The sequence below is a fragment of the Hippoglossus stenolepis genome, chromosome 11, assembly GCF_022539355.2.
Source record: "Hippoglossus stenolepis isolate QCI-W04-F060 chromosome 11, HSTE1.2, whole genome shotgun sequence".
Lineage (NCBI taxonomy): Eukaryota > Metazoa > Chordata > Actinopteri > Pleuronectiformes > Pleuronectidae > Hippoglossus > Hippoglossus stenolepis.
Genome location: NC_061493.1, coordinates 12,915,477 through 12,927,872, shown reverse-complemented (window position 1 = coordinate 12,927,872; position 12,396 = coordinate 12,915,477). Strand labels below are relative to the sequence as shown.

The 12,396-nt window shown below is 45.4% G+C and overlaps 1 protein-coding gene across 2 annotated transcripts in view; it reads left to right on the top strand.

Annotated features, from left to right (window-relative positions):
* The first annotated feature begins 1,408 nt into the window (after positions 1-1,408).
* gpc1b (glypican 1b) overlaps positions 1,409-12,396 on the top strand; it is a 72,718-nt gene continuing 61,730 nt past the window's right edge. Inside the window, exons 1-2 of one of the 2 annotated variants that reach the window (XM_035171249.2) lie at positions 1,409-1,567; positions 1,689-2,219. In XM_035171249.2, the coding sequence (XP_035027140.1) occupies positions 2,060-2,219 (160 nt within the window). In that variant the 5' untranslated portion in view covers positions 1,409-1,567; positions 1,689-2,059. The other variant, XM_035171250.2, reaches the window with a different exon arrangement.

Here is a 12,396-nt window from a genome sequence, read left to right as displayed (position 1 = left end):
ATGCGTGACGGCCGGTTATTTCAGGAGATTTTCCACGTGTCACTGTGAAAATGTGCAGTGGCATTTTGCAAAAAAAAAGCCTCATCAAACCTGGTCTGATTCAATTTCATAGAAGACCGAGACGACTAAAGAGACTTTATTTTAAGCGAGAGAACTGTCTCTCTGTGGCTGTAACACAGGTCTAGCAGATATCTAGGTTTCTCAACACGTAACACTGCGATTCCTTTCCTTAACTTCTGACTGTGCCTGTTCATACAGATGCTATATAATGAGAGGCCGCGTAAACCTTGCACTCACGCAGTCAATTCAACACTCAGACTGTAATCAGCTCACTTATTACAGCATAAGACCTTTAACCTCCATTGTTGCTTCATAAGGAGAGGGCCCTGGGTTCAAACCAACCAGAACTGAGTGAACTTTTCTTTTCTTCTCTCATCTATTAGAGCATTAGTTTTGGGTAGACTATGGATATGCTGCTGCCAGGAGACACAAGGCGTTTTCTACCTGCATCTGCGAGCTGGGAACCGGAAACCATTGATCCCAATAAAAACGATGAATAAAAACTGGGGAAAAAAAACTTCCAAATAGCGAACAAACAATTTCCTTTTGAGATTAATAGAGGAAGCAGCCTCATGTAGAAAAAAAAACTAAACTGGAGCATTTTTTAAAAAAGTGCTGGGCTTTTGTATGAATGAGACAATATGAGACAACAGAATGTGAGCACGTTACTCATCACTTGTTTTCTTCATTCAGTCAAGCCTGGAGTAGGATCAGGAATATTTCATGCTCGTGTTATTCCCAGACACGTACACAGAAAGTCACATAATGAAGGCATTCAGCAGCAGGTGACAGGTAAACCGGGAAAAGGTGCGGGGCAGGTGGTGACTTGTTGGCCTTGTAATTGCACCTTGAGGAGTGATGTGATGTATATGTGTGTGTGTGTGTGTGTGTGTGTGTGTGTGTGTGTGTGTGTGTGTGTGTGTGTGTGCACGTGTGTGCAGAGTGGAGGAGAGGTGCACTCGGTTCACCTGTGATACCTGGCAGGATGGAGATCAAGCTGTCGCATTCCTTCAGCGAGAAACCAGCTGAGCGCACGACCCGGAGAACCACAGGCTGCAGATGTTTCCCAAAACTGCAGCGACAAATCAAACCTGCTTAGACGCTGATGTCTCCTGAAACATGACTGCAAATGACATTTAGATGAGGGGGGATAAAAACCGGAAACTACAGGAGGAGCATGACACCTCGTGCGTCCCTCTCTCTCTCTCTCTCTCTCTCTCTCTCTCTCTCTCTCTCTCTCTCCCCCTCTATCCCTCCTTCCTCTCCCTCTCTCTCTCTCTCCCCCCTCTATCCCTCCTTCCTCTCCCTCTCTCTCTCTCCCCCTCTATCCCTCCTTCCTCTCTCCCTCTCTCTCTCTCTCCCCCGCCTCCTCCTCCTCCTCCTCCTCCTCACTCCACAGAGTGGCAGCGTTGGCACCGTTTAGAGAAACCCTGCGCTGGGAAATGAGCTGCGGTGGCTGCCTGTGCGCACTTCTCCACTCGGATCCCTCTGCGCCGTCACACAGCCGGTAGGCGTGCGGCCACAGAACCAGGCTGCACCGCGTCAGCGCAGCACTGCTATTTTCATGACATGACTTCAGTTATTCCTGCTGTAAGTGCGCATAACCCAGATCTCTCTCCTCTCTTTAGGTGAGCCCGAGAGAAAGGCGTGTGTGACTAGTGGATATATGAGAGAGGGGATCTACGCGTAATCCGGAGAAGACACGGCTCTCTTGGAGGAGGGGTTGAATAATAGCAGGAGAAGAAGGTCCTGTTCCTGTGCACTTATCAGGACCGGGAAAGAGACGGGACCTCTGCGCTGTGAGGAGTCCTCTCTCACCGGTCGGTGCCGCGCAGCAGAAGAGCAGCCACAGACTCGGCGGACGCGCTGAAAGGACAGAGAGGAGGAAGGTGGTGGATATTTTACGCACACACGCCTGACACTGCGAGTCTCCTGCTCCTGCTGTAGGACCCCCCCAACACGGTCGGATTTGCACTTGACTGGGTCCCCACGTTGGAGGATGGGTTCATTCATCATAGCGGCTCTGGCACTGTGCTCGCTGACGGCACCAGCCCACGGAGACAAAGGCACCAGCAAAGCCCGGAGTTGTTCGGATATCAGGCAGTTTTACAGCGGGAAGGGTTTCTATCTTGATGGTGTCCCTCAGTCTGAAATATCAGGTGAGCTCCTCCATAACACCCGCAAATACTTCCAGAACCCACGGGCCTGGTCAGAAGCAATGTATGGGTTGTTTAAATGTGCGCAATGATGTGTTAAGTGCACAGTAAAGAAGCTCACAGTTGCTTTAAACTCATTGCCACTGAGGAGCATAATCCCTGTGCAAGTCCCACCAGGAATGTTGGTCTATTTCGGGGCCAAAGTCACACCTGCACTGGTGGCCTATACCATTTATAATTGTTGGTGTGTTCCTTGGGTGTATTTGGTTCACAACCCCCGTGTGCTCAGTGTAGTGTTTAGGATGTTGCATCTTAAAAAACATGAACCACAAGCATACAATTTGTTTATTAAAGTTGCTGGGAGCTGATGGGATGTTAAACTTTTTAGCTTCTAAACCTGTAGACACACTCATTTCACGTCACATGTTAAAGAAGGAGGGAGGGAAGCTCTGGAGATGAAACGCTGCTTTGAAAAGACATGACAGACAATGTGGCTGTTGCATCCCTGATCAAAAAAAGAAAAAAAAATTCTTGCACCTTTTTGGAAACAGATGCAGGCTCAGCACTTTGCTTTCAGTTTTCCTCTCACAGTTTTCTCCCTTATCAGTTTGAATTAAGTTGCTTTAAACCCCTTGAGACGCTCCCAGATCTTTTCCCCCCTCTCCAAGCTCTCTTAACATGCCTTTCAAGCGCAGGACATTCTTCCTTATCGCTGGCCGGCCAGTCACTTGACCATGAGCTGTACAAATATATGATGTGGCTCACTGTGTCATTCATGGCCTGATGTCAGACGGTCACAAGCCCCTCGACAGTTCCTAGAAGATTACATGTGTGCCTCTCCTGGAATTTGGTGCAGCGCTTTTCACACACATGAACAAAGAGACACACACACTAAGGGTTTACCGCAATTTCAGGTTCTACAGTTACAGTATCGTACATGCATGGACAAGACGGGAGACTGTGACCCAGCATGCTTCCATAACTGCTTTTCTGTATGCTCATAATTCAAAGGAGCTATAACTTGATATTGAACTCATCCTTTTTTTTTTTTATTCACTGAACTGTGAATGCAATGAACTAGTTTCCAAACAGAGAATAGAAAGTATAAACACACTAATATTTGAAAGTCATCTACAGACTTTTAGCAACAAGAAATGAGAGGGGAATGTGCACAATATTAATCGGAATGCTTCTTATTCTGCTGCCTTCATCCAAAATCAAAAAACCACAAAACCTCCTCCGGACTCTGCATAAGCCACATCCGCTGTATCACACGATTCAGTTTTCACAGAGTGCTGCACTACACCGTGACAGTAGATAAACTCTTCCTTCCCGCGAAGACGGCCATGGTTATTGGGTAGCCCGGGCGGAATGGAACTGAGATGTGCGAGGGTGACTTTACGCGGTATCCGCCCGAAAAGGTCACACACTCAGGATGGTCTTAAAGTAGAAACTGCTCTCTTTCTATTTCCGCAGAAAGCGTCTTGACGGAAATAGTAATGTGCAGTGGGTTATGCTTCTAACATTTAAGCCGTTTTCAGACATGACCTGCGGGTGAAGTCCAGAGAATGAGGTCGGGAGTTTACCCAGAGTTGGCCTTTCACACGTGCACAACGCAGCGGGAGGTTCTCTGCACAGACGTGTTCACAACAGCAACAAATCCTCTCCATTATTCAGGCGAGAGGTGGAGCAGCCGAGTGCAGCCGGGTTCATTTTTGTGTCTGTCACGTGTTACAAACGTCATTAACCCCCACATGCTCGTGGCGACTCCAGTGGGGGATCCCCCTGCTGTGTTCTCACATCGGATTCCCCTGGCTTTCTGCAGACTTTACACTAGGAGGCCGACTCGGAAAAGTCTGCAGATAATACTAGTCTCTTACTCTGACATGTGGGTTCACACATGCACGTCCTCTGGAGAAAATGCGGAGGATCTGCGGAGTTCAGTGCATGTCTGAGCGCAGCTTTAGATGTTTCACTGTTGATTGTTCTCTAATATTCTTGAGCTGGATGCACGGAGCATTAAGAGCACGCACACACACAGAAGATCCTTCCTTTCGATTACACTGATAGGATGGGAGAGATTTGAGGGAGGGGCGGTAATGGGATGAAACTGTTTGCCCATGTCATCACCACCGTACATCATCAGGTAGTGAAGGCCAAGTCGGAATGGGACACTTCTAATTTCACTGATTGACCATACTGAATAAATCATTTGACAGAATTAACGCCAGCCCTGGCCCCTTAGAAAACTCCCTTTTTCTTCCCAATGTCTGCGATCCATAACGCTTTAAAGAGCATATCTGTCTTGTCGTGACACTACCGATTCCTCTTGTTCCAATCAATGGCGTGGAGCTTACTTAAGGCGTTATGTATTGACACAAGTCTGAAATGTATTCTCCGTAAGAGGGAAAATAATGGAGTGGAAACTGAAGGTGGAGGAGGAGATAGATAAAGGAATGCCAGAAATGAGAGATGAGGAAGAGGTAGACATATAGTGAGACGAAGAGAGGGGGAGACTTGGGTTTTTACATCAACAATATTTCTCCGGTGTCCCTGTCTCTTGGCTGTCGAGCATAAATAACAGTCTGGCATATTAAACACCTTAGTAAAATATGAATGCTTTAATTTATGCCTCCAAATTATGGAGCCACCAAATCGTTGTGGATGATCCCTGACATTTGCAGAGGGATGTTTCCTGCCGTGACACCGGGGCTTGATCAACCTAATGTATTGGACGTCCCGACTCAAGGTCACATGCTAAGTACATCACCCAGGTTCAGTCTGGGAGGACGATGAGAGACGACTGCAACCCGGCTCTGAAAATGATTTCTGCTCTCCAATCCTTTTCTCAGTGCCACCGCACAAGGAACAACTCCTGGGCACACTTCAATTTCAGATGCACCAAATGTGTATAGTCAAACACAGAAGCAAATCTAATAAAATTTGAACAAGGTCTGCAGGCAATATAACCAGGAAAGGGTAAAAGGAAAAAACGTGTTCCTCTAAGCCAGTGGCATTTCATTATTTTTTATTAAATTCAGAGATTATTTGGTTAAAAGATATTGTTTTACTTTCATACCTTCAATTATTTAGATTTGAAACAGGTGCCTTTCTCGACATCTGAAGCAGAAAAAGTCAGAAGTCTCCAACATCCCTGTCCCATATCACAGTGTGTGTCTGATTATGCTCAGTCAGCGGTGAAAGAAGATTCCTAGATATTGCTCTCACATCGATACGCCTCACATAGCAACTTGGATGGTCCCCTATTCTTAAATAATTTGCCTCGGGGGGGGCAGAAGAAAGAAACTATTGAATTAAGGGTGCTGTTCATTATCAGTGTTCAGCAGCGTTCACTGGGCCGTGAGAACAGTATCAGACGAGCAAAAGCAAAATAATCCACAAATAAACTCAAATAAGTGTGATGATTATAATTTAACACTCTTCGGTATAATCAGTTATTTCTGATGGTGTTTTCCCAAAAAATGGATGATTGACTTTTACAAGGCTCATCTGTCTCCTCCCTGCTCTGCCCCCTCCCTGTCCCACCCCATCATTACAGTCCCGATGACTTATCTTTTCGTATTTCAGGGGATGACATTCTTCATCTCTCCTTTTCTCTCTCTCTCTCTCTCTCTCTCTCTCTCTCTCTCTCTCTCTCTCTCTCATCGGCTCTTAAAGAGAGAGGCGCCAGACGCTCTTTGAAAGCAGCTGGCAGCCAACGAGTGCTGGATGCTGAATGTCATATAAGCCCGTACAAAGAGACGAGCTGCATGAGACATCTGCAGGAAGGCTGGTAGCATTTTGGTATGGCACTGGCTTTCCCATGCTGTATTTGTGTTGTTGTTGATTGCCGGTTGCTACAGGCTGACTGCGAGTCGCTCGCTGCTCTGAAGTGTCATCTCTAACCAGTGTTTGGGTAATGATACAGTGGGGTTGCAGCTTACCAGGCCTGCTAGGAACTGTTGTTGACTAAAGACCGGCTTGTGGCTGGAAAAAACGGGCTGATCAGCATGTCAGCCCACAGTGAAAAGTATGGGAATATTTTGAACCCAGGCACTTGGCCGAGCATTTAGCGATAGGTCTTGAAATGTGCAGCTAAACCGCATCATGGGATGTCACGCAGCGAGCGGAGGATCTCCCCCTGTAAGCCTCACCTCTTGGAACTGGGGGTAATGATAAGATAATGGCTGCTACTGTGTTTGCTGCCCCCTACACCACTTTCCAGCCAGAGGTTAAATGGAGATGGGAGTCGGCTGCCAGCAGAAAACAGAGCTGGTTACCCAGGCGGCGGCTGCAGAGTCAACATCAAAACAGCAAGAATGAAAGAGGTCATTTAATACATTGTACTGACTAATGTGAAAGATCACATTTTATTTTATCCTCATTAGTATGTCCAGTAAGACCACAACTTTAGGAATCTGCATGGTCTGCAAACCAAATGTCCCATATACTTGAGTTTTATACTTTGAGTGGACATTAACATGCAGACCATGTAGAGTATCTGTAAATCCAGCACCAGTTAGCTCAGGACCCTCCAGCTCCTCTGCTCCTCTGTGAAGCTGCTTGACATGTGATGCTGCCCTTCTCCTGTCCCTTCAGCTCATGCCAGAATATACAAATATATTCACACTATAGTTAATTATTGGGACACCATCACTCCATTGTCTTATTATCAGCATGGAGACTTTACCTTGTCACAGTCAAGTAACTTAAATGGCACGATGGATTCTTGGAAAATGGTTTATCATAGTGTTAGTAATGGCAAAGTTATGTAAAGCCCCTTGGATTCATACTTTGATGGCTAGATTACACATTTGTTTCATGTCATGTCCATGTCCAGTCTTAGCCAACGTGAGCAAATCATCAGTTTTCAAACATTGTTAAGCTAAACCTTTTTTAATGTGGCACATAAATCAAAAGCATTTAGAGATGGACTCTTCGGGATTAAAACATGAATCACGCTGACTGACTGAGTCACGAGTTTGGCTGTGGTTTGTTCAAAATTAATTGGCAGTTACATCTTAAATTACATCATCAAAGGAGAGATTATAGACAGTGTTGTCCACTAAGTGCATTTGTCACCAGACTCCTTTAACCACTTTGTCTCAACAGTGACAAATGGTGGAAAAACCTGAGCTTCTCTCCGTAGTGTCACCAGTGTTGCCCCTGGAGCACGAGGTCGGACATGTGTCTCAATCACAGCAGCTGGTTTGAATACGCTTTCTCTGTAAGTGATTATTCTTCCAGTAAATATCCCTGAAATCACAGCACAGTTGTTGTCCGTAACTTGTGTGCGTGGACTATGTCAAACCACATTGTTGTGATAAAATCAGGATTTTAACGGTGCGGAGCAGAAGCTGGAAATGGCCTAGGAGTCACTTCCAGTTAGGGCTGTAGTAAAAAAAAAAAAAAACTTTATTTCCTTGGTTGACGCAAATCCTACCTACTTTTCTGTACCTCTGTACTCTACTGTACATATTCTCTTTATTTAATTTAATTTGTTTTATTATCTTTTTTATACTTTCACATGTCTTGTCTGCCTCATTATTATTACTGCTGCTGTAAAAAGTTAATTTTCCTGTCGTGGGATCAATAAATCTTATCTTATCTTAACTTAACTTATCTTATCTTATCTCATCTTAACTTATCTTATCTTATCTTATCTTATCTTATCTTATCTTATCTTCAACCAATCGCTTGATTGTGAGTAAAACAAGCTGCGCTCTATGTGGTAGCCTTATTAATTTAAATAAACTATGAATAAACATGAAAAGCTAGTGTATGGTGCGTTTGACACAATTGAACCAAATAATTAGACTAAACATATTGAAGTATGCCAATGCGCACTGAAAACCTCAGGTGTGAAACATAAGGTGACGGCTGCAGCAGCAAAAGGTTAATTAGGCACAAACAAAACAAGGAATCCTCTGTCGTATTAAGGGAGCTGCAGTAATTTAGTCAGCGAGCAAAACAGCAATATTACACCGATGTCAACACATGAATCCAGCTATGTAATGTTGTATGTGTGAATTCAGAGAGTTAATGGGACAGACCAAACTTAACTGTAAATCTTATGTGTGTTAGGATGTGTGCGCAGCGTTGTCATATCTGGACAGTAGTGTTATCTCCATCCCATTAACACCCCAGCTGATGTGCTGCTCTCTCTCTCCATGCGGCGGGTAACTAATTGATCGCGCTGAATTACATATTGCCGCCTTGTGAATGGAACTCATTAACTGACTTGGAGATAAGAGCGCCGGGGCTTATTTGAAGGTTAATATCAGCAGAAAGCCCCGCACATCTGTTGGTCTTCCTCTTCACACAGATTAAAGCCAAAGCAACAGTTGCCTCCGTATCACAGAGTGCAGCCTCGTAACTCTGCCGCATGTTTAAAAGCGTGTGAATCCCTGCATCTGGGCTCCTGTCTGTTACTGTTTATGTGCAGCCGCGCGGGCGTGTGTGTGTTTTTTTCAGCGTGCATGTGTGTCTTTGTGTACGTGTGTTTGCCTACCAACTGAATGTGCTGGAGTTGTTAAAGTGCTGAAGTCAGTAAGAAGCCTCTTGAAGCATTAAGCCATAATGGGCTGCAGGGAGCATGAAACAGACCACAGTGTGTTTGATGTTCACCATAGAGAGAGGGGGAGAGACAGAGAGGGCTGATGGACTGCTGACTTGGGCTGCCCTGGTCTGCTTGGTATTGCTCGGCGCTGCTCTGCTCTCTGACAGGATATGTACAGGGCAGAAACTACACAAAGAAAAAGAAGAAAAAGAGAAAATGCTTAGAATAAAATAGCTCCGTTCTAAAAGTGTGTCCTCGGCTGCTTGGCCTTATGTAACTGTGTTCATTCTCGGGCCTGTTAACTTGGAGGACAGTCTGCCCAAACACGTTTAGTTGCTGTGAACTCTCCCTAATGCGAGAACACTTTGCACAGATTGCACACTTACCTGTTTTCTTTGGATAAAGCGCACACCAGTAGTCATACTAATCTACAACATGATTGGACTGGCAATTTTCCATTCTATTTCCTGTGAAAAACGCAGAATTATAAAGTAATCAAATGCTGGGAATTTGACACTGGGAGCATTATTGGTCTTTTCCATTTGCTAGGACCAATTTACCCAACAATTTACCCGAGTGACTAAAAGGTAGGAAATTGAGGTGTGCGAGTGACTATATGAATATGATGCACTTCCTCACCGAGTATCAGCTGTCTCTCCTCTGACCAGCGTGCGCTTGAGCTGCTGCCACCCCTCTCTCGCTTCTCCCCCTCTCCTGCTCCTCTTGTCTTTCCCTCCCTGTCACCTGCCTAATGGCAGAGTAGGAGTTCACACGTACAGCCCTCCCTTGGCAAGCGCACACAGACACACAGATGACAGCAAGGGCCAATCTTTCTTTGTCACAACAGGGGGGGTTGCAATGTCATTGCAACAGGCGCATGTGTGTGTGTTTTTATGCGTGTGTGTGTGTGTGTGTTCCTTCCCTCTGCGGGCTGCAGTGTGTTGGTGTTTGACTCCTCTTTTGTCTTCAGAGGAATTGGATGTGTCAAAAGGAGAGTTATTCCCTCGTCAAAGCCTCTTCCCTGTCTCCGGTTGTGTGGGGATGTTGTGTGTATACGTGTGTGTGTGCATGTGCCCATGGGCAAATGAGAGAGTATCCTTCTGTGTGTGTGTGTGTGTGTGTGGCACATATGTGTGTTCTCTGCATGACTTTTAAAGCCATTGTGAGGACGTCATTAAACTGCTTCCTCTCCATTTGTTGTCACCGTGCGTGAAGTGTATGTTAGATTGCTGACATATTTGTTTTGCCCCTTTGTCGGTTATGTGTGTCTGTGTGTATGTGTGTCATGCCAAGTTGTTATGGTTCATATCCCCTCCAGCGGTGGCTTCTGTAGACAAGGTGAGTATTTGAAGTGACAAGGAACTGGCTTCAGCTCTCAGCGTGGCATCACTTCTGCTCCGGCTACCTCTCCTCTCGCCCTCCCACTGCTTGGCAGATGGTGCAGACCCAAACCGGGGCACCCACTACCAAAATAAGTGAGGGCATGCAGGATGAATTTTACAGGGTGACGCCCTACACCAACGCACACACACACACACATACACACACACTGTCTGCAGCTGTGGACCAAAGTATTTGTTGGGAGACTTTCGCTCGTTGGCAAAGACACGTCCTGGAGGGGAAATCCTGTGGCTATGGCACTATGGCAACAAATTCAGCAGGATCACAGGAGTGGACAAACACAAAAATGTAGGAAAAAGGACAGAAGGACTGGTGGAAAAGTTATGTAACTGGTGTGTCTGAACACTGTGTAACACCGCAACGCCAACGACAGCGGCAACCTTCTCTTCAATCAGCTGTTTCCTTGTTGGTGCCCGTCACCGATGCAGCCCCGTCATTGCAACAAGTGTGTCTCAGAGCAGATTGTTGGATGGGTGATAAGAGTGAGCAGCCTTAAAAATATCTTGGCCTGTTGTTGTGTCTTGACTGGTAGACATGATATCTTGTTTCACTGTCAATATTTTACCCATGATTCAATCACTGTTTTCATTGCATACGACCGAAAGGCAAAGGGAACATTCCTTTCCTTCTCGTCCAGCCATTTTTCCGTTCTGTCACTGAAGCAAGAAGTAAAAGACATTAACTCTAGAGAGTCGGTCTGGACATTTGGTCACATATGACGAATGCAGCGGTGGATTGTCTATTTCAAACGTGTTTACAAGAACAGGACAACATCTGGAACAATCAGGTGAGGGGGGGGGGCGTCTGGGTAGAGGCAGGATGTGACTCGGACATTTGGGTTCTCACATACAGACCTGAGTTAAGTACATGTCTCAAAGGAGCACAGCAGTTGTTAGAGTGTGTGTGTGTGTGTGTGTGTGTGTGGGGGGGGGTTTCACTTGATTCACCACCTGTGGGACACACACCTCTACAAATTCAGGCAGACCAGTCATGGGTTTGATTAGCTTCTCTCCCATATTGTGCACATTTTTCGCCCTGAAAGTTACAGTTGATCGATGCCTCCTTGGCTCCGTGTAAATCACTGCCTGCTGTTTCAAATGCTTTTCTGATGTCAGTGGATCTTTTCGATAGCACCAACTGACCTTCGCTATTAGTCTCCCAGTGTTGTGCTCATGCTGTCATTAGCCATAAATGACAAATTCTGGCCGAGTCCTGCCCTGTCCTTCCAAAAAACCAAAGTTCAGGCAACTGATGATAAAACTTTTCTTTATTTTTCATCAGCACTTCTCAGACATGTTGCTTCATTCACAAGATAAAATCATCACCTGATGAAACTGAATAAAGGCTCATTTATGCCGTCTGGACGTGCAAAAAGAGCTTTGTCCGTTTAGAACAATGAAATCATCACTGCCCACATAATTCCATATGTCCTTTACGTTAGCATGGTTGTTAATTAATACTTCCAGTTGAGGGCAGCACTGAGTCAGGAGTTTCTGACAATAACAAACATGGTGACGTGTTGAACATGTGATAATGGACCTCTTAAGAAAGAGGCCAAATTTGCTGTTCGTACATGTGCCCGTGCAAAGTAAAAGCATATAGATGTAGTTTCTTACCAACTCTTATAGGCTCATCTCAGAAAGTTTGACTACTTTTGAAATTTCTTCCTCGTGTCTTATGGTTGTCTCCCTTGAACTATTGGCCACACTGCCCCCCCACAATCTATAGAGGTACTGCCCCGTTTTGTCTGTTATACTCACACATTCGAATGAACGGAGGGCTCTGTCTGTCCATTCTGTATTTATATCTAACGTTGAGGATAAATGAGCCCAAAGAACACAGAGGCTGAGAGATCACAGAGGTGTGGCCATCAAGAATTACCTTTTTAAACTGTTTAATGCACAGACTGATTAGCCAGTAGCAGTTTTATACAAGTTTCACTGAACATTTTTTGACAACCTGCAGAGCAGAGAAAGCCTTGCACATCCTCTGTGATCCTCTTCCCTTGACGCTGCTGGGCTCCTCTGACTCCAGGGCATTAAGACTCGGAAATGCTCTGTCATGTCCTCCGCTGTGTGAAATTGTTTGCGTGGAACGAACACACTGTCTTTTGTGAGGCCCAGTCACTTTCTTTGAGCTCTCCCTCCAGTTCTTGATACTCAATCTAATTGCAAAAATAGATTGAGATTCTCCCTGATGGAGAAAGCCCAGAGGCTCCTA